At 33.6% G+C, this 20267-nt stretch overlaps 1 protein-coding gene and 1 long non-coding RNA gene across 3 annotated transcripts in view; both read left to right on the forward strand.

Annotated features, from left to right (window-relative positions):
• LOC126742237 (uncharacterized) overlaps nt 1–20267 on the forward strand; it is a 263438-nt gene that overhangs the window by 191097 nt on the left and 52074 nt on the right. The window lies entirely within an intron of this gene.
• LOC126742229 (ubiquitin-protein ligase E3B) lies at nt 806–19399 on the forward strand. Its single transcript, XM_050448854.1, has 16 exons — nt 806–1057; nt 6598–6803; nt 6927–7198; nt 7634–7822; nt 7877–8068; nt 8123–8312; nt 14047–14298; nt 14348–14519; nt 14575–14693; nt 14750–15068; nt 15248–15593; nt 18043–18260; nt 18314–18443; nt 18504–18668; nt 18725–18836; nt 18890–19399. The coding sequence occupies exons 1-16, from the start codon at nt 897–899 to the stop codon at nt 19060–19062; spliced, it is 3216 nt and encodes a 1071-aa protein (XP_050304811.1). The 5' UTR covers nt 806–896; the 3' UTR covers nt 19063–19399.

Genomic DNA, 20267 nt, shown 5'->3' on the forward strand with positions numbered 1-20267 from the left:
GACAAAACTAGAGCATACAAATATGTCACAGGTTGATGATACTGAATTAAAAATTCTGCACATTTGATATATGGGATCCTGAAACCTAATGTTAGTTCTGGCGCGATCTAAAGCAAAAGTGATATTTGCTCTAGAAGCAAATCGTGGTACATGAAATAGAATATCGTTCAAGAGAGGAGGAGAATTTATTTGATTATTGACCAACTTCCATAAGAATGTTACAATATGAATTGTTCTCTTCATGGCCAGAGATTGCAGATTAAATCTACCTAACATCAGATCATGATCATGTCCCCTAACAGGATATATTCCATCCTCACGAAACATAAGAAACTTTAAAACCCCTCTCTGAACACTCTCAATGTAGCCAACATGGCCTTCATAGAAAGGACACCACACCAAGGAACCGTATTCCAGCCTTGATCTAACAAAGGAAAAGTACAATAGTTTTATTGAGTTTGAGTTGTTAAAGAGTCGGCTATTTCGAATGACAAAACCCAGAAGTTTCAACGAGGAGGTCACTGTCTGTTCAATATGTGGCACAAATGTGAGCCTATTTTCGAATACAACCCCTAAATCTTTAATAGAAGTACTTCTACAGAGGATTTGATTGTCTATATTGTAATTAAACAAAACAAGATCCTTGGTTCGGTGAAAGGAGATCACACAGCATTTCGAGATATTAATACATAACTGACGCAAAACTCCCAATATTATTGCGTAATTATATTGTAGTTGTAAGGGGCGCCTTAGAAAAACCAGCTGATTTCGACAGTACGTCATTCATTAACGTCAGTGTCAACGAAAGAATAATAATAAATAAACAAATAAAAACATAAAGATCATGTTGTTAAGAGTTTTCCATCAAAAGAAAAACATTTAAAAGCGATTCCATCATGTTTCAGCGGGCGGAAAACTCGAAGGGCCACTTCTTAGAGCACACGAAAGCCGCAAGAGAGGAAAGAGCTTTGGAAAAACATAAAGAAAAAGCGGTTATTGTTATACAATCCAATGTTAGGGGGTGGTTGACTAGACAGAAGTTTACCAATGAGATTTTGTAAGTTGTGTTTGATTCCACTAAACTGTTTAAAATCATTCATATGCCCTATATATACTTGTTATTGCTGCCTTTAACCCGTTAGATCCCACGGTACCTTTTAGTCAAAAAAATACATGTCATTGTGATAATATCTATATTCTAATTCTAAAGATAACTTAGATATAGATATGTACTCAAATGAGTACAATGGTAACTTGGCAGACAAAACAACTTTTTTATTTTACAAAAGAAAACTTATTTTAATGAGAGTGATACATTATAAAACAGGTTCGTTCCAAACAAAGTGTTACTTGACATTTTATGCAAGCCCATCTAACTCTTTGATGACACACAGTGCACCTTAATTGCTTTTCCAGTTTGAGTGGGAAGTGACCACCTTCGTGTTGTCTAATCGTTTGAAGAACTTGAGCAGTAGGTCTCTGTTTCACAAACAAAAATGCAACACAATTTGTCTTTGGAATCCAAGCAAATCCATTTTCTCTTCTGAGGCTAATTGATGTAGTCTCCATGAATTTACAACTGACATATTCACCATATGGGTAAACAGGCACCACCATCACTTTTCACCGCGAATATTGATTCGGTAATTGCCGACTGCTTGGTCGTGTAGATCGACGCCTCCCATATGTTGGTTGTAAGTTTGAAATAAAAATGGCAGAGAAACTTCAATTTTTTCTTTTGCAGCAGTTGACCAACGTTTGACTCTTGACAAAGGTTCAAATTTGTCATAATTTGTTGCTAAAGTTAAAATGCTATTATCCTTCCACCTTACAAATAAAACATGAGAATCACTATCATACCTATATTCATAAGAACCATGTTCCTTTTTCTGAAATAGTTTGTTCGTCAGTGGACATTTCTCGGTCCTATTTTTCAAATTCAAATTCAAATAGTTTATTGTCCAACAGGAAAATTCCCAATTACAAGACAATCAAAATAATTAAAATTAAAACAGTACAAGTTATAAGCACCTTAAATAAGTAGTACAAAAAAAATAATATAAGATCCAATATAGAGTGATAACAAAATTTAAAATTTAAAACAATAGCATAATTGTAAGAATATAAGACACACTAACCAAATGATAACAATCACAGAAAAAGAATCAGGTATCATTCAAATTAAGAGAGGAACACATCCTTTTTTTAAAAACATATTCAGTGCTGCTAAAGATGTCGACATCTATAGCATTCATCTGATTATACCATGTACAAGCACGGCACAGTGGGGCTTTGCTGGACAGATTTGTTAAGTTAAGAGAGGGATAAAATATATGGTGCCTCCTTGTATTGGCAGGAGGAACAAATAGAGGTAGCCTCTCTAAGAGCTCAGAACAATCAATTTTATTATTGCAAAGTTTATATAAAAATATCTGACTAGAGAGAATAGTATTTTGCTTTAGTGACAAATAGTTGAATCTATTCAGCAGGTACTCCTGTTCCACACCTCTTACTGGATATACTCCATCCAACTTAACAGAAAGTAACTTTAAAAATCTGCGCTGTACATACTCCAGTCTGTTAACATGAACATCATAGATGGGGAACCACAACATAGAGCCATACATTAATTTAGACTTTACTAATGAATTGTACAATACAGTCAAGCTGGATATATTCTTAAATTGAGAAGTGGACCTTACTATAAACCCGAGGGATTTTAAGGCTGAACCAGTGACCTGTGCTACATGCTGGTTGAATGTGAGCCTCTTATCTACTTCAATGTCCAAATCCTTCACTGAAGAACAGTCTAGCAACCGAGAACCACTCAATATATATGGGTATAAAATCTCTTCATGAAGAATGGAAATTGTCATTTTTTTACATTTGTCACAGTTTAGGAGTAGTTTATTTCTTTCACACCATTCAAAGACCCCATTCATGTCCTCTTGCAGCTTCAGGCAGTCCAGCATAGTACGAATGAAGGGAAAAAACTTCAGATCATCAGCGAATAAAAGACAGAAACTCTCCATACAATCAACTAGATCATTAATAAATAGATCGAACAGCATTGGGGCGAGGTTACTGCCTTGGGGCGCACCACTCGAAGCCACGTAATACTCAGACCCAAAACCATTAAATTCAACATACTGAAGCCTGCCAGTCAGATATGAGATGAAGAACTCCACCAGACAAGGCCAGCTTCATGATCCAGCCGATCAAAAGCCTTCGAGAAGTCTGTGTACAGCACATCCAACTGGCTTTTCTGATTTATAGCTAGATATGCTGTTTCCAAGAAACAAGCCATATTAGTGACAGTAGATCTTTTCTGAAAGAAACCATGCTGCTTTTCTGTAATTATGTGCTTAATTTGAGGAGACAATTTATTGTGCACACATATCTCAAAGGCCTTCGAAAAATTAGAGAGAATTGACACCGGTCTGTAGTTCTCTATTCTGCCGTGGTCGCCACTCTTAAACACTGGACATATTTTAGCCTTTTTCCACTCTTCCAGAAATGTATTGGTCTTGAGTGATAAGTTGAAGATTTGTAAGAGTGGTACAGCCAGGGCTGATGCACAGTCACGCAAAAGAAATGAAAGTATTTGGTCAGGACCCGCAGTTTCTTTGTTTTTTAACTTCTGTAAAGCTTTTCTTACATCTGCCTCAACAAAAGATTGGACCAAAATGTTGTCTGAACCATATGTATCAGATTCTTTGGGCTGAGCAATAGAGGACTCAACATAAACACTCCTGAAAAAATCAGAAAAAGCATTTACAATACTTTTAGGACCCACAACAGTGGTATCTTTATAGCTCATAGAACCTGGAATGCGAGAGTTGTTTCGTTTAAGGTGAATGAACCTCCAGAATTGCTTTGGATCACTCCAAATAGCTGACTTAGTCCTGGAAATATACTCGTGATAAGCAAGATCCATTTTTGTTTTTACTACCCTCCTAGCAGCTCTAAAATCCTCATAAGCAGCAGAGCACCCTGTATGAAGCCATCTCCTATGTAGCCTAGACTTTAATTTTAATAATTTCCTAATTTCATGAGTTTACCACACAGGATATGCGTATTTACTATTGAAGGGTCGAAAACGAGGAACAGCTAGACAAAAAATTTCATGGATTTTGTCATAAAAGGTTTTAACTGCCTCATTAACATCTGACTGGGTGCGTATAAAAGTCCAATCCACATCAGAGATAAGCTGGTAAAGATAGGGAAAATTAGCCTTTCGAAAATTATACTTAGGACTCTCATTGTTGGAGGGGAAATCTGTAACACTCTCGCATTTGACAAGATTCAACGAGATATTAATAGCAGGGTGATATGCATCCTCAGTGACAAGGGGTTGGTCGTCCCTATCCACAGAACACTGGAAGTTGGAAAGAACTAGATCAAGCAAATTATTGTTGCAGTTAAAGGCATTGTTAAATTGAGAGAGATTCAAAAACGCTATAAAATCCCTTAGGCCAGCAAGTTTAGTGTTACAATCATAAACATTATCCTGTATAAACCTCATATTAAAATCCCCCAACAACAAAATATTTTGGTTCTGAATTGCCCTAAAAAATAGATAATCAAAGAGAGACAAGTAATTTTCTAAAGGCGAGTTTGGTGGTATATATATAACAAAAATATAAACACTTGTCTTGTTTACAGACACCCTGCAACCCACAATATCCATCGATGGTAGTATGACCTCCAAGTCCTTCAAATCAACCTTGACAGATGCCAAGTCATGTCTAACAGCAACAAGAACTCCACCTCCTCTTTTGACTCCAAGAGCCTCGAGATTTCGGTCCTTACGATACACTAAATAGTTATTTTCAAAAAGTTCCCGATCCCGTACACCATCCTGAATCCAAGTCTCAGATACACATATAAGTTGATAATCGCCACCGGACACTGACTTGTAGAATTCGTATTTTCCCTAACAGTGCCTGTGGCCCTCTGGCCTTTTTCTCTAAGTGTTTTTAGAAGGTCAAAATTAGTAAAGTAGTTGTCAAAGAACACAGTATGGTCCGAAGGGACTGCAATGTTTTCTTAGAGGTCTAATACTACCGTTAAAGCGGGATTTTACGATTTGGCACCGCAATACATATCAAAGGAATAACAATATCCTGTGGAGCTGTCAACATCCAGTCTAGGGTAGGCTTGCCTTTTATAAATTGTTTTGAGGGATGGTGCCCAAAATATTTCACCATAGCTTCATCCATTGAGAGCTCCTCGTGAAAGATGCCCCATTGCAAAAAATTTTGATTTTGAAGATCTACCAAAGGGCGCAATTTTGCTAGTTTGTCATTCCCGTCCAAATTATTATTATTGGCCAAATGAATATATCTCTTTATATCTTGAAAACGATTTCTAGACATGGAATTTGCTATAAAGGGCACGCCAACGTCTTCATCAAGGCTCCAATAGAGACGCTCACGGGAAAGCTTGTGATATTCAGTAAATAACAAAATTGCAAGGAATATAAGTTTGTTTTATGTACAATATGGTCTACAATCTTGTCATCAAATATTTTTTCAAAGATTTCAATTGGAGTACAATCCTGTAAGTCGCTTTTGACTATTTCTAATTGATCAGCGGCCCCAGGCATTGATGGTAAAGATATATATCAATAATATTTTCAGTCCATCTGGGTTCACTGGATTTTTCTTTTTTTCGCAACGATTGACCAGCATCTTCTAGTTTGATAGCTGCAGAGCCTTTTAGTAGATTTTGGGGCAAAACAGATAACGGCATATCCATTTCTTCATCACTGTACCTCAATTTGACCTAGGAAACTGGCTTACTTCATTCTCTTCAATCAAATCATCATCTATATCCTCTTTGTCAGTCTGACTGTCAGGATCAGGTGGTATTATAATGATATCAGCTGGATGGATCGTTTTTATTTGTGGAACAGATATCTTCTATAGGGCAGCTTCAAGCCTTTGATACCTTTTACAATAAAAATTTGAGGTGGGAATTGGCACATATAGGCATCGTCATCAAAATCCATTTTTTGTTATCAGTTCTAGCAATAAAAAAAATATTGTTAGGACCGACAGAGCCAAAGACATATTTTCTATGTTTTTTTGTAAACAATTTATTAGACCATGTTTTATCACATATACATTTTTTTACTTTATAAAAATTAGGACCCAAAACATTTTTACTAAAATAGACACTGAGTGCCCACTATACTTAAATAAGTACTGTAAGGTTGGGGAGGGCATTTTGTGACAACAGAAAATACAAATACGTTTTATGATCCCCTAAGACCATTATAATCAACAATGAAACCTAGTGATTTATCAAATGGTAACAAGAAACAATAACTTACGTTGGGCAGTCACAGGATTTTAACACTTAACTAGTTGGACACTGACTATCGAAATCAACAACAACAAAATTCTGCATCGCGATAACCACATTTTTAAACGTCTACACGCAGCACTAGATCTTTTTGTTCACTGTACTCATATGAGTACAATGGGAACGAATGGGTTAAACCTCAACTAATCACACAATACAAATTTTGCTAAAAAATGTTGCACCAATCTTAATTTTAAAAAAATGCACCTTTTTGAAATTGATTTTTAGAAAAGATTTTGACAATTTTATACCGAATTTGCCAGAGAATTTCTTAAAACCAGAAATGAAGCCTGCGATTGAAATTTATAGACATTCTTTACGTTTATTGTTGATATGGAAGAAAGAAAGAGACAAGGAGCGTTTTGAGAGACTGTGTCGCTATTTGGTTGTATCACTTGAATCTGAATCATTGAAAAATAGTTATGTTGGTGTAGGTAGGTACACATATCCTAAATACTTGTTTTCATCCAAACTTTTTTTTTTTTTTTAAATAAACACATTACAATAGAAGTGTCTTATATAGAAAATTACCGCCTTAAGCTATGAACCATTTTCAGCTTTTAATAAGGAGCTCGTTATAAAATGGATCTCCCATATGAATAATATTCTATGGAAATGCTGTGAATATTTGGAAGAGCTGAAGCCAGAACTCTCGTCAGACATGAAAAATATTGTTCTATATTTGCACATGTTAGTGTCATTTACCAGCACAAATACATGGATGATTTTTAAAAATAAAAATATGGAAGTGTTTAGGGGCGGCATGAATCAACTATGTGCAAATTTAATGGGTCAGCTACTTCATAAAGGATTTTATGTGGTTTTAAAGGTGGGTAATTTTTTTCTTAAGGAAAGTTTTCTCCAAAATATATATATATATATATGCCAATCTTGTTTTAAGAGTGATGTATTTCAATGAGATCATTATATATAGTTATGATCAAAATAGTACCTACACAATTTAAAAAGTCAGTACAAAGGCCAAATTAACATTTAAAAGTAATTGTACTAAATAATTTAAATTGATATTAAGACTAACTAATCTTATACATATTATGGTAAAAAGGTTTCTGTAGAGGATTAGTGGTCAAGCAGTGAAACTTGAACCACTGTCAACTAATTAGATTTTATTAAGGACCTTTGTACTGGTTTTTTAAATTATGTATAAATATGTTTTACAATTCAATGTTTATTTTAAAAAGACTTGCTTTAGGAAAACTTCACTTCCAAAATGGCTTTCTTTAATAAAACTTTTTTTTTTAAGAATTTACTCATCAGAGGACTATGTAGGGTAAAAATTGCCTTCAAGGCTGTATCAATAAGTGCAATTTTGACCCTCTCACTTAGACCGTTGGTATCAGCAAGCTTTTCTGAAAAATTTATGACAATTTTTTTAATAAATGTCCTTTCTGTTCCTGCACTTATTTATCATATTCAAATTCTGTCTCCAGAGGTAAGTTTAGTTCAATTTTCAATAATTCTCAATCTTAATTAAGTGACTTTTAAGACATTATCTACTCTACAACACCATAAAATATTCACAAGAAGCTTAGAGCTGTTGTCCAGTCAACAGTCCATGAGGATAGTGTTTAATACATTAGAAGGCAGCTATGCTCTGTGTTTATTGGCCAATTTAATTCAAATGGGATTCCTTGATAGGAACTCGAATTTGAGGGATTTATGCTTTCCTACATTTACGGTATATCATATCATATTTGTATACCGCATTTGCAAATAACAAGTTTTATTTAAGGTGGTTATCACAGGTCTTCTAGAAAGCTGCCAGAATTATGTGGTTAGTAAACAATCTACATTGACACATTGGCATCCAGTATTGGGTTGGTTCGCGCAATCCATAGATCCCGGTTTGCATGTGGCCATTCCACATATTAAGCAGCAATTGCACTTATTGTGGAATATTGAAGTTATGCAGATTCTATTAGGTGAGGCCACCAATTTTAATTTAAAAAAATTAACTTAGGTCGGATATTGAAAAAAAGAAACGAGCTCAGAGGTTGATAGATCAAACCTCAACTAATAGTAATAAAAACTTAAGTAAATTATTGTATTTAGATTAAATTAAAATTAAAACAAAAGGTAAAATGAAAATCCTACAGTCTCTCTCCACTTGTTTATTAAACGTAATTATGTTTTATAATTCTCGACTTGTTTCGGACACAGCGGTATCCATCATCAGGGGATATTGAAAGGAACTTGAAACTTTTTTTATTTATATAAAATTGTTGACAAGGATGAAAAGAGACGTCAATAATTAAAGGCATAGTATATTAAAGAAAATGCTAAACTGAAACTTAGGTGACATCTATGTTGAGTAGTCTTAAAAGCGCCAGGGTACCTGATAAAGTGTTTTGAAACTGAACATTTTTCTTTCCTTGAAATTTCTGAAAATTTGATTGAAAAGCATCTAATAAATGTCGCGGTTAACATAGTGATTAGTACGTTGTGAAGGACAGCAATGGATCAGTCCAGTGTAGAAAAAAGAAATTGTAAAGGGCAAGAATGATGTATTAAAAGACTATGGAGAGTTAAGTGGGTACAAGAGTTATGTACTTGATCAGTAACGGTGGTTGTTTTGGGTAGCTTTATTTATTTCTAGTATGTCCAACAGATCAAGTTTATTGCTTTTGCAGCAGAAATATAAAAACTTTGAGTCAGTAGAGGAGTTAAAACTGTGGGTATTAGTACGGACATGTATTGGAAAGTTAAATGTTATGCTTGTAGGGAAAATATTTCAGTTCTTGCTTATCTCAATTCCCCAGTGGAGAAAATTTTCTACCGATCTGTACAATGTCAAATGCATTGCAATTTTCACTTGACCACCTTTTCTGATAATAATAATAATATCCTTTATTGCCAACAGGTTTCTAATCACAAAGCAACGTCAAGATGATGCACTATTATAGTGCTGTGTGTGAAACACTTTAAAAAGATAAAAATATATATTATATAATGCTTACTTTCACACTTAGCATAATTAAAATTGAGTAATAAAATATGCTAAAAAAAATAAAATACAAACACACAGTTAAGACACTTAATAGCTAATAACAAAGATTTATTAGTACTAATACCAATGCATTCACGTACCGTAATATCTACCACAGGTTAAAACTATAGAGACGTTTTTCTTGAAGGAATTTCATTGTTTCCCCCCCTAAACGTTTTGACACTGTTTATTGCTCTAATGCACTGTGGCAAGGAGCGGTAGGCTCTTACTGCCCTGAACTTAGGCTTTCGTTCAAAAAAAGCTGTATGATGTAGAGGAATGCGTAAGTCACTACGACCCCTTGTAATCATTGACATTTCCTCTGAATAGTGTTGGTCATTTCTCTGAAAAAGATCTGGCTGCTTTTTGACAAACATGATCGATGCCAAAAAATACAAAAATGGAGCAGTTAAAACCTCCAGATTTTTTTAAAAATATGGCCTACAGCTAGTTCTTGCTAAAACACCAAAAACGCATCGTTAGATGTACCCTAAAAACACCCATAGCCTCAAAATAAAATTCCATAATTTAATATTGACTGAATGCAAGACACATAGTACAATTTAATGATATTAGTGAATAAATTGTGCCTGCGGACCAGAGCACAATTACTGTTTAGTCTGGAAATTAGTGTGTTGCAATGCTGACTCCAATTTAGCAATGGATCAACATGCATCCTGAGAAACTTAAAGGATTCCACTATCGGAATAAGGACAAATAAGGATTCATTAGATTGAACATTATTAAAGTGTATGATTGCAGTTTTATCTGTATTAAGTTTCAGCAAGTTGCACCCATGCACTAATTTTTTCATTTCATTCACCATTCCTTCCACAGAGTCACTTGAGAGTATAACTGATGTGCATACTGGCAGACATGTCCCCCCGACAGATCCCCCGAGAACCCATAGAAGTGGCCCCAAAATAGATCGTCCTAAGGAACACCTTGCTCCACTACTGTTGGTTCTGAAAAATATGTTTTCCCATTCTGGGTGATAAAAAATGGTTAAAATGTTGCCAAAAGAATTCATGATTTCCTCCCGCTGTATGGAATGCGAAGAAAAAAAAGTTTCCAATTTTTTTTTTTACTCATTTAATCGTTATAGCATGATTTTAATATTTGTTAAACAAAAATTTTAATAAATTTTGAAAATTTTTCAGGTGATCCTGGTCAAAGAACCAGAAAAATGCCAATAACTTCTTTATTATTCAATTTTGGAAGAAATTTGTAGAATACTTTTTTGTTTGCTCTCAAAAAGATCACTCACCGCAAAAATTAAAAAATCAAAATTTCTCATACGTTTTGAGATAATCGACTATTTTTGATTAGACGTTTTTCATGATTTTCTATCACGGTATTAAAAATAAGTCAAAAATTATTTTTGCTAAATTTAGTACTCATCAATCTACACAACTTTTAATTAGAATTTTTTTTTCCATAGTCTCATAGGTTTTCCGAAAATTAGGAATGAATGAAAAAAATGTTGCCAAAAAATTAATGATTTCCTCCCAATGTAGGGAACTATGTGAATGAAAAAAAACTCAACAATTTTTTTTTTTACTTATTTTTTCGTTATAGCACTATTGTATTATTTGTTTACCAAAAATAAAAAAAAAACTAATTTTAATAAATTTTAAAAATTGTCCAAGCGATCCTGGTCAAAGAACCAGAAAAATGCCAATAACTTCTTTATTATTCAATTTTGGAAAAAATGTGTAGAATACTTTTTTATTTGCCCTCAAAAAAGTCACATACCGCAAAAATAAAAAAATCAAAATTTCCCATACACTTTTAAATAAATAATTTTTTTTTTATTACAGGTTTACATGGTTTTCTCCCACTGTATGGGAAATAAATCAAAAATTCTTTTTTCTAAATATAGGCCTTACTGTTCCACATAACTTTTATTTAAAACATTTATTCTTTAGGCCCATAGGTTTTCTGGAAATTAAAGAAATTTTGAAAAAAAAATTTCCAGGCATTTCTGACCAAAAAGTGCCAATAACTTCTTTATTGTTCAATTCTAGAGAAAATATGTAGAATACTTTGTTTACACTTAAAGGAGTCATCCATTGTAAAAGTAAAAAATTTAAAATTTCCCATTCATTTTGAAATACAGTAGACTCGCGATATAGTGAACTAATTAATGCACATTCAGTTCACTATATCGATTTGTTCACTCTATCAAAATTTTTTTTAATGTACGTATTAAAGCAACGTTTGTCTTAAGAAAACTAACTTTATTAATGCGAAACAGAAAAAATATTACATATGTAATTAAAATAAAATAAAAAAAACGGCAATCTAATCTATTTTTTGAAAAAATGAATTTTTATCTTCATTTTCTTCGCCCATTGAAGGATGTTGTTAATCGACTTTATTGCCGAATTTGTTGTCACTCGTTCCTTATTTACTACCATTTCTTCTTGTACTCCATCATCTTGATCGTTTCCATCACTTTCACTTTGGTCATTAGTTTCTTTTGTGTCAGGTAAGTTATCTTTATTCCAATCGTCTACATCAATAGGTTGAATATGAACTTCTGGATTAAAAGTCTGCAATAATGTAATGATTTCTGATCTCGCACTGTGTCAATGTCTTTATTTCTTATTCGGCTCCGTAAAACACTTAAGGGGATGTTATCTTCCTCATCGTCAACTTCGTCGGCTTATGCCAGCATTTTTCTATAACTTCAGGCCTTAAATTTCTTCACGCCAAAGCCAAATTTAGAATGGCGTCCTTTAACGAAATATGTTTTAGAGCATCTCCGATATCCAATAGTTAGTTCCAATAATTTGTGATAACAAATTTTTTCGATAAAATAGTTTTGTCAGACGAATAGCGTTTTGGTCCATTGGCTGGATTAGCGGAGTAACGTTAGGTGGCATATAAACAGTGAAAATGGAACCACCATCACTTCTTAGCTGTTCTGCAGGTTGTTCGTCAACAAAAGCATGGCTTTAACTGGAAGGTTTTGGCTCTGTAGGAATTCCGTAACCTAAGACAAGAACAAATGCTAGAATAATGTGCAGTTTAAATTCTTAAAAGGAATAAAAAAAGGGCGTAAATTTGTAAAAATCGTAGTCCAAAAGGACTGAAACCATTTTTTCTAATTCTCGAGATACAAAGATGGTAAAATTTAAAACGTCTTCCTATGACAAAACTTACCTCAGGAATAAACATTCGGTGAAACCATTCTTTGAAAATTGCTGCCGTCATCCAAGCAGTTTTGGATTTCTATAATGGACGGGACAGTTAAAATTTCGAAACGAACGTGGATTTTTTGCTTTCCCAATAATTAATGGTTTAACTTTATACTTTTGCATCCAACCACCTGCTCGCATTAAAAGAAGGAGATTCCTTGTATTGACTGTGAAGTAACTTGGCCTTCTCTTGGTTCATTAAGCCAGTTACCGGAAAATTTCTCTCCCTCGTTTTTAAGAACCACCTACATAAAGCTTTTTCCATTCTAGGGCACTCTGATTGTCTCAAAGTTTTCGCTTTTTCAGGTCCTGTGAAAGTACTGTTGACTCGTTTCAAAATCTTTATCCTTCTGTGACGAATCGCGCATATAGTGGATTTAGCAACACCATATTGTCTAGACAAAACGGTCACTCCGACACCTTTCTTTAATTCTTCTAATATTTTGGCTTTATCGCTTAGGGTTAAATGCTTTCTAATTTTTGCCATAATTATTCGGCGGCGTGACGCGACCTACTGCACCCAAATACTAAAGAAAACTAATTGCCCGAAAAGAAACAAACCGTTTAATATCTTTTTCTTGTCTTAACTTGTTTGTTTACCTAATAAAACTATTGGGTTTACTATTTCGAGAATCAATTTGTTCACTTGATAGAATACATTAAGGAAAAAATGTCTGTTCCCTATTTAGAATAGTTCACTAGACAGTGTGTTCAGTATAACGCGAGTCTACTGTACATGCCTGTTTTTGATTAAATATTTGTCATGATTTTCTCCCACTGTAAGGGAAATAAGCCAAAAGTTATTTTTGCTGAATATAGTCCAACCACCTGCTTTCTTTCTCTCAGGTAACTATCTAATATAGGGACAAGCAGGTACCTCTCAAACCAACCGAACTGAGCATATCCAGCAACAACCCATGCAACTTTATAGTTGTTGTCTACAAGTTCAATGATATGGTCTATTGCCCCATAAATTGCCTGCTCCGTTGATTTAAGCGGCACAAAACCGTACTGACTTTCTGATAAGATATTATGAAATTTAAAAAAATTGACAATTCTATTGTATAAGGCCCTCTCAATTAGATAATAAAGATACAGGTCTATAGTTTTCTGCCTTATTGGGGTGACCCTTTTTAGAAACTGGGATGATTTTCCCTTTTTTAGATAGACTCCTGATGGAAATATATTTTAGATCATTTGGTTGTTTGATTATCAGATTTTTGTCTATTTAAATTTGTGAAATAAATTTTAAAGGAAAGTGGAAGTTTAGAAGCAATTTGTTTTGTAACCCCGCTGTGTATCATGTCGGGAATTATAAAGCAGAATTACGTTAGATAAACAAGTGGAGGGATACTGTAGGATTTCCTTCTTCTTTTCAATAATTGAGCATTTTACTGAAATAATAACGTAATATCCAATAAAATAACTCGTCACAACTTATTCAGTATAAATGTTATTCTTTTAAAGGTAATTTTCTTTCGGAACTGGTCTGTGGCGTGGATCCTTCCCAAGACCCCACCGTCAGTCATCATGCGTCGTCCGCTTTCGTGGGCGGAAGTTTTTTCAAGAAAATGTTGGAAAACCGAGGAAATAAGACCTCCACCATGAAAAGTTACAGAGCGCTCGGTAGTCCTGAAGTCCATAGGGTCGTATTAATTTGCTCAATGTACCATACTGCCTTTCATACATTAACTCAGTTAAAACTTGACATATTGACAGGTATAAACATGCGTGATAATTAAATGAAATAACGTGCCATTTATTATAGGTTTGTGTTATCAGAACACAATATTGTACGATTTATGGCTGTTTTTGTGTTCGCTGGGTCCAAATTGTGGCTTAAAGACATTCTTAGATCATCTGGCGTTTAATACGAAATGTTCCGCACCGGAGTTTCAAATGTTACAACTCTTTGCGGATTGTATGACTCATTACGTAACGTTAGTGAAGCACAAGTTACTTAATTTTATATAATATAGAATTTTCTTATTGTAGACTGTTAGACGATATGGAAATGTACGAGAAGCAAAAACCGTTTCGGTTAGCGGATTTTGTGACCATGTCAAATTTTTTAAATATCTTTTTATACAAGGCCGTTTTGGGAAACCTCTTCGGTAATACAATATTTTAATAATAGACCTCCTTCTTCTCATAATGAAATATGTTTTAGATATAAAATCGATACAGAGCAACACGTTATTCCAATCGTTGCACACGCTTTTGATGGTCCTTTATAAGAGAGATTGTTGGCACCCGTACACTCCGAACGGCCATTGGCTGATACGGGACATCAAAGTGTCCTCGTTCCTCATCGATTTGGATAAAAGCAAACGGGCTCCGCAGCTGTTGCTACAGACGATGCCGCACATCATCCCGCACGAGGATCGCGTCAGATTGTTTAGAAAATACATCAACAACGAGAAAACTGTTCTGGGCCTTACCGAGTCCGCTTGTGCTTCACCACAGTCCACCCTCATAACAGTTCATAGGTATTTATTTATTAATAACAAACAATCATCATTAAGAACGGTTTGGAAACAGTTTCAAACTTGTTAGGAATTTGCAGTGAGAACAAACCTTAAGTAAATCGGTGTAATGTTAGAACGTTTGCAAGTAAATTATTAAATTTGAAGGGTAAATAATAATTTAACGTAATTATTGATTACAGAAATAGAATAGTAGAAGACGGCTATCGTCAACTGACCATTTTGCCGGCTCAAGCGCTAAAAGGCGTCATCAGAGTACGATTTATCAACGAGTACGGACTAGACGAGGCCGGAATCGATCAGGACGGCGTCTTTAAGGAATTCCTCGAGGAGAGCATCAAGAGAGTCTTCGATCCCGCCTTAAATTTGTTTAAGGCCACTAGCGAGGAGCGTCTGTATCCTTCTCCCACGTCGCATCTTCAAGATAATCACTTGCAATTATTTGAATTTACCGGGAAGATGCTCGGGAAAGCTGTCTACGAGGGGATCGTCGTTGACGTGCCGTTCGCTTCGTTTTTTCTTAGTCAGGTAATACCACCATACATGAGTAAGAAGGAATATATTACGAAAAAACAGCTATGACTCAAAAAAAAAACGTGAACAGATTGAAATTCTTTTTCTGACCACTCCTACAGTTATACTAAAAAAAACTGGAGTTGTTGGGTTATGGACTTTAGTTTACTCTTTTACTTTGGTAAGGATATTCCAAACAAATTGTTACGTAATTCCACTGAAATAAACTTGATTATTGATAAAATTACTAATGATTTTAATACCAAGTCAAAATCTCGAAAATCTTAATTTGTTAGTGTCTTTAAGAGAGCTTTAAAAGATAAAATCACTTAGCCTTAATCTGAATAGAATCTTAATTAAGTAGCCATCTAGTAATTTCTAAAGCAGAAACGGGTAATTGCACAGTAATATTAAATAAGAAGGATCACACTAACAAAGTTTTTAATCTTTTAGGGTCAAATGAATTTAATAAAATTAAGGAAAACGCTCTTTCTTCTTTTATAACTAAACTCAAACAACGGTCTGCATTTAATTCTCAGTTTAAATAATACCTATATAGTTTAATTCCCTCCAACCTTTTCTCTACCACGATTATACGGTCTACACAAAATATGTACATAAAGCCTATTCGACCAGTCATTAGGTTCATAAATATTCGGTTTTTCAAATTTCTAAGTTCATAAATTTTAGAATACTGTTAGAATTTTTGCTAAATCCACTATACACCATTAAAAATGACTAAGATTTATTGATTTCCAAGAGTGCCCTTCTAGTTTCATTCGATGTTACAAATTTATTTACACCATAGTGTCTCAGTTACTCTCACATACTGCCTGAATTAAATAAAAAGTTTTAAATAATAAAACCATCCAAATGATCCTAAAAAAGGAAATTATTGCTCAACTGCCTGGAATTAGAAAATCAGTCAACTGCCAGGAATAAAAAATTACAAACTAACCAATAAAAAAAGTGCTCAGTTGCATTACAAAAGCGAAAGAATATATCTCTCAACTGCTTTAAATAAATCAGTTAATTGATTACTAGCGAACTGCTAGGAATAAAAAATTATTCAATTATCTAAAATGCCTGAATAAAAACGAATTATGCATTTAATCGCCTAATATTTTAAATATTAACTGAATTAATTCTTAAGTGCCTAAAATAATTAAATAGTAGTTAAAAAGTCAGAGATTGAAGGGACACAAAGTCACTGGTCTCAGATTATATTTATTTTTTAAAAAACTATTACAAGTGTTTCGCCCTAAGGCATCATCAGATCGGTAAACACCAACAAACATCAATGGTAAAAAAATAAATAAATATATATAAAAAAAAATATTGCTGACGTTCACATTATATCCGGTTTCTTTGAGAAAAATGGACTATTTTTTTTTTAATAATAATATATAATATCTTCAATTTAATAATAAATAAATATAAATATATTTAATAATAAATAATATTTTAATAATAATATCTTCATTTTTAGTAAGTGAATTCCAATAATTTTTTCAGTAGTTGCTTGAATAGCCCTTGAAGTATCTTATAAATCAATAATTACAACTTTCTAGAGACATGAAATCAAGATATTCAATTATCAATAAGAGATAAATTATTTTATTTCTTCCAGGCACTCCTGTGAGAAAAATGTCAAGATCTTCATTTTTAGTAAGTGAATTCCAATAATTTTTTCAGTAGTTGCTTGAATAGCCCTTGAAGTATCTTATAAATCAATAATTACAACATTCTAGCGACATGAAATCAAGATATTCAATTATCAATAAGAGACAAATTATTTTATTTCTTTCAGGCACTCCTGTGAGAAAAATGTCAATATCTTCATTTTTAGTAATTGAATTCCAATAATTTTTTCAGTAGTTGCTTGAAAAGCCCTTGAAGTATCTTATAAATCAATAATTACAACTTTCTAGAGACATGAAATCAAGATATTCAATTATCAATAAGAGACAAATTATTTTATTTCTTCCAGGCACTCCTGTGAGAGAAATGTCAATATCTTCATTTTTAGTAATTGAATTCCAATAATTTTTCAGTAGTTGGTTGAAAAGCCCTTGAAATATCTTATAAATCAATAATTACAACATTTTAGCGACTAGAAATCAAGATATTCAGTTAGCACTACATAAATTCCCGGTTTTTGGAGGATTTTTACAGGTAATTTTCATGAATTTTCCAGAAAAGATTTATGGTAATCTGAAGCACTTAGGTTCATTTAAGTATTTCATATAATTATGTATATTTTCCAGGTATTTAAGGCAGATATACCAGTGTCCATAATTTGATATTTTCCTTAATATAGGCATGTTTATTTATTTATTACTATAGAGATAATGGGACGGAGAGTGAACTGGATATATATTCGGAGCTATATTCGGGATAGTCAATTATAGCGCACAATTAACAAACTCCATATATTTATATATCATGCATTTTTTTTGTGTAGATTTCAGGTCAGACCTCCCAAGCTGTTTACAGTTACGTAGATGAGTTACCCTCGTTGGATCCTGCATTATATCGAAGTCTTAGTTACGTTAAACATTATGAAGATGACGTGTCGGAGTTGAATTTAACATTCAGCGTGGACGAGGATCATATGGGAAAAGTAGTCACCCACGAATTGATTCCCGGCGGAAAGGCTGTCCTAGTTACCAAAGATAATATGTAAGAATATATTTGACAAAAACGAATAAGTTCATTTGTACATTAATTTACAGAATCAATTATATTCATTTAATGGCCCATTTTCGGATGTACGTGCAAATTAAGGAACAAACGGCCGCATTCATTAAGGGATTCCGATCGATCATTAATCCGGATTGGTTGGCGCTTTTTTCTACACCGGAGGTTAATAAATCGCAAATGTCCAGTATTTAGGACAGTTAACTAAGAGATTGATTATTTCAGTTGCAAAGGCTGATATCAGGCGACAATATACCGCTAGATTTAAAGGATCTGCGTAAGAATTGTCAGTATTACGGAGGATTTCACGATTCTCATCGTGTTATCGGATGGTTGTGGGATATTTTAGAGAAAGACTTTAACGATGAAGAACGCGGAATGTTTCTGAAGGTACGGATTAATTTTTCTTAAATAATAATAATAATAGTTATTGTATTTTCGTTCAGTTTGTGACCAGTTGTTCGAAACCACCATTGCTCGGATTCGCTCATTTAGAGCCGCCATTTTCGATCCGGTGCGTGGAAGTTGGCGATGACGAAGACACCGGAGACACGATCGGTAATCAAATTACACGCTCTTTTCCACAAAACACGAATTGTTATGTTTTCCAGGGAGCGTGTTCAGAGGCTTCTTCACGATTAGGAAAAAAGACCCGCAGAACCGCTTGCCCACCTCGTCCACCTGTTTCAACCTCCTAAAACTGCCGAATTACCAAAAGAAGGGCACGTTACGAGAGAAACTCAGGTACGCGGTCACGTGCAACACCGGATTCGAGTTGTCTTAACATGAATATTGTGATATTGAAGGGTCCACTCTTATAAATAAAGAAAATTATGCCGTTCGTTGGTTATCGGATCCTAGACGAGTTCTTGTATAAATGTGGAATTGATAATATTCATATCAGTTTAAATATTATTTCGCGAATATATTCTTTGATGTGCAATCAGTTTTAGTTTACCAAGTACTTTTTGTGTGATACCAAAATAATAGTGAAAGTTTTATTAAAGCCTTTCTTTAGTGTGATTAGTATTTATTGTATATTTTTATATTATTATAGTTCAATTTATCGTCAATGTATACGTAGTCTATTCTCAGTAAATTAAACTTATTTTACACTTTAATTTGTTTATTTTCTATTTTTGACAACAAATGCATTACGGACTGCAGTTCGCCACTTCACCTATAATCGGTGGAATTCATAAAATATAGTAGATAATAATGCTTCAAGCATGTACTAAATTTTAGCTACACTAACAAAGCGTCTACTCTTCTTTATAGTATATGCTTCAATCTACGAAATACATATAAGAATATACTACTACTGTATTTTTGTATAGATTAAAAGTTATTTAAGATTTTTTTTTGAATTCAAGAAGCGTGATGTATTTTTTCAAACATTTAGTTATAGGTTTTGTTATCTTTCCAAAATATTTTATAAAACGTATGTTATTTACTTAAGTCAAATTTAAAAGCTCTTTATTAATTTAGAAATATGCAATTTCAGTATATGATTAAAATGCAAGCTCCGAAGAACTCGTCCATTATCTCAAAGAGACCTACGTAACTAGAGAAAAAATGAAAATTCTAAGTCTCAATCTCAAAATATGTTTTTAATTAATCAGGTAACATGTTTCGCTAATAAAATAAAATACTTTGCCAAAACTGGTGGTAGATAATCTTATCCACCTTTTATCATTGGTTTTAGAACAGAATTTCTTCAAATTTAATGATTAATTCTTTAGGCAAAAGTCTGGTCTCGCCATGGGTTCTTGTCTTTCACCATTTTTGAGCGTTTGGTCTTCATGAGTCACTTGGAGGAGAAAATCATGAAAAGTTGTTTTGTGTACGTGGACGATGTGTGCGTGTTGTGGGTTGGTGACGAGAATGATTTATTGGATTTCTTGTCATTTATTAACTCCCTTCATAATCAGATCTCTTTTACGCTGGAAAGAGAGACAAACGGAAAATTACCCTTTTTAGATTTTCTTT

Source organism: Anthonomus grandis, chromosome 11, assembly GCF_022605725.1.
Source record: "Anthonomus grandis grandis chromosome 11, icAntGran1.3, whole genome shotgun sequence".
Lineage (NCBI taxonomy): Eukaryota > Metazoa > Arthropoda > Insecta > Coleoptera > Curculionidae > Anthonomus > Anthonomus grandis.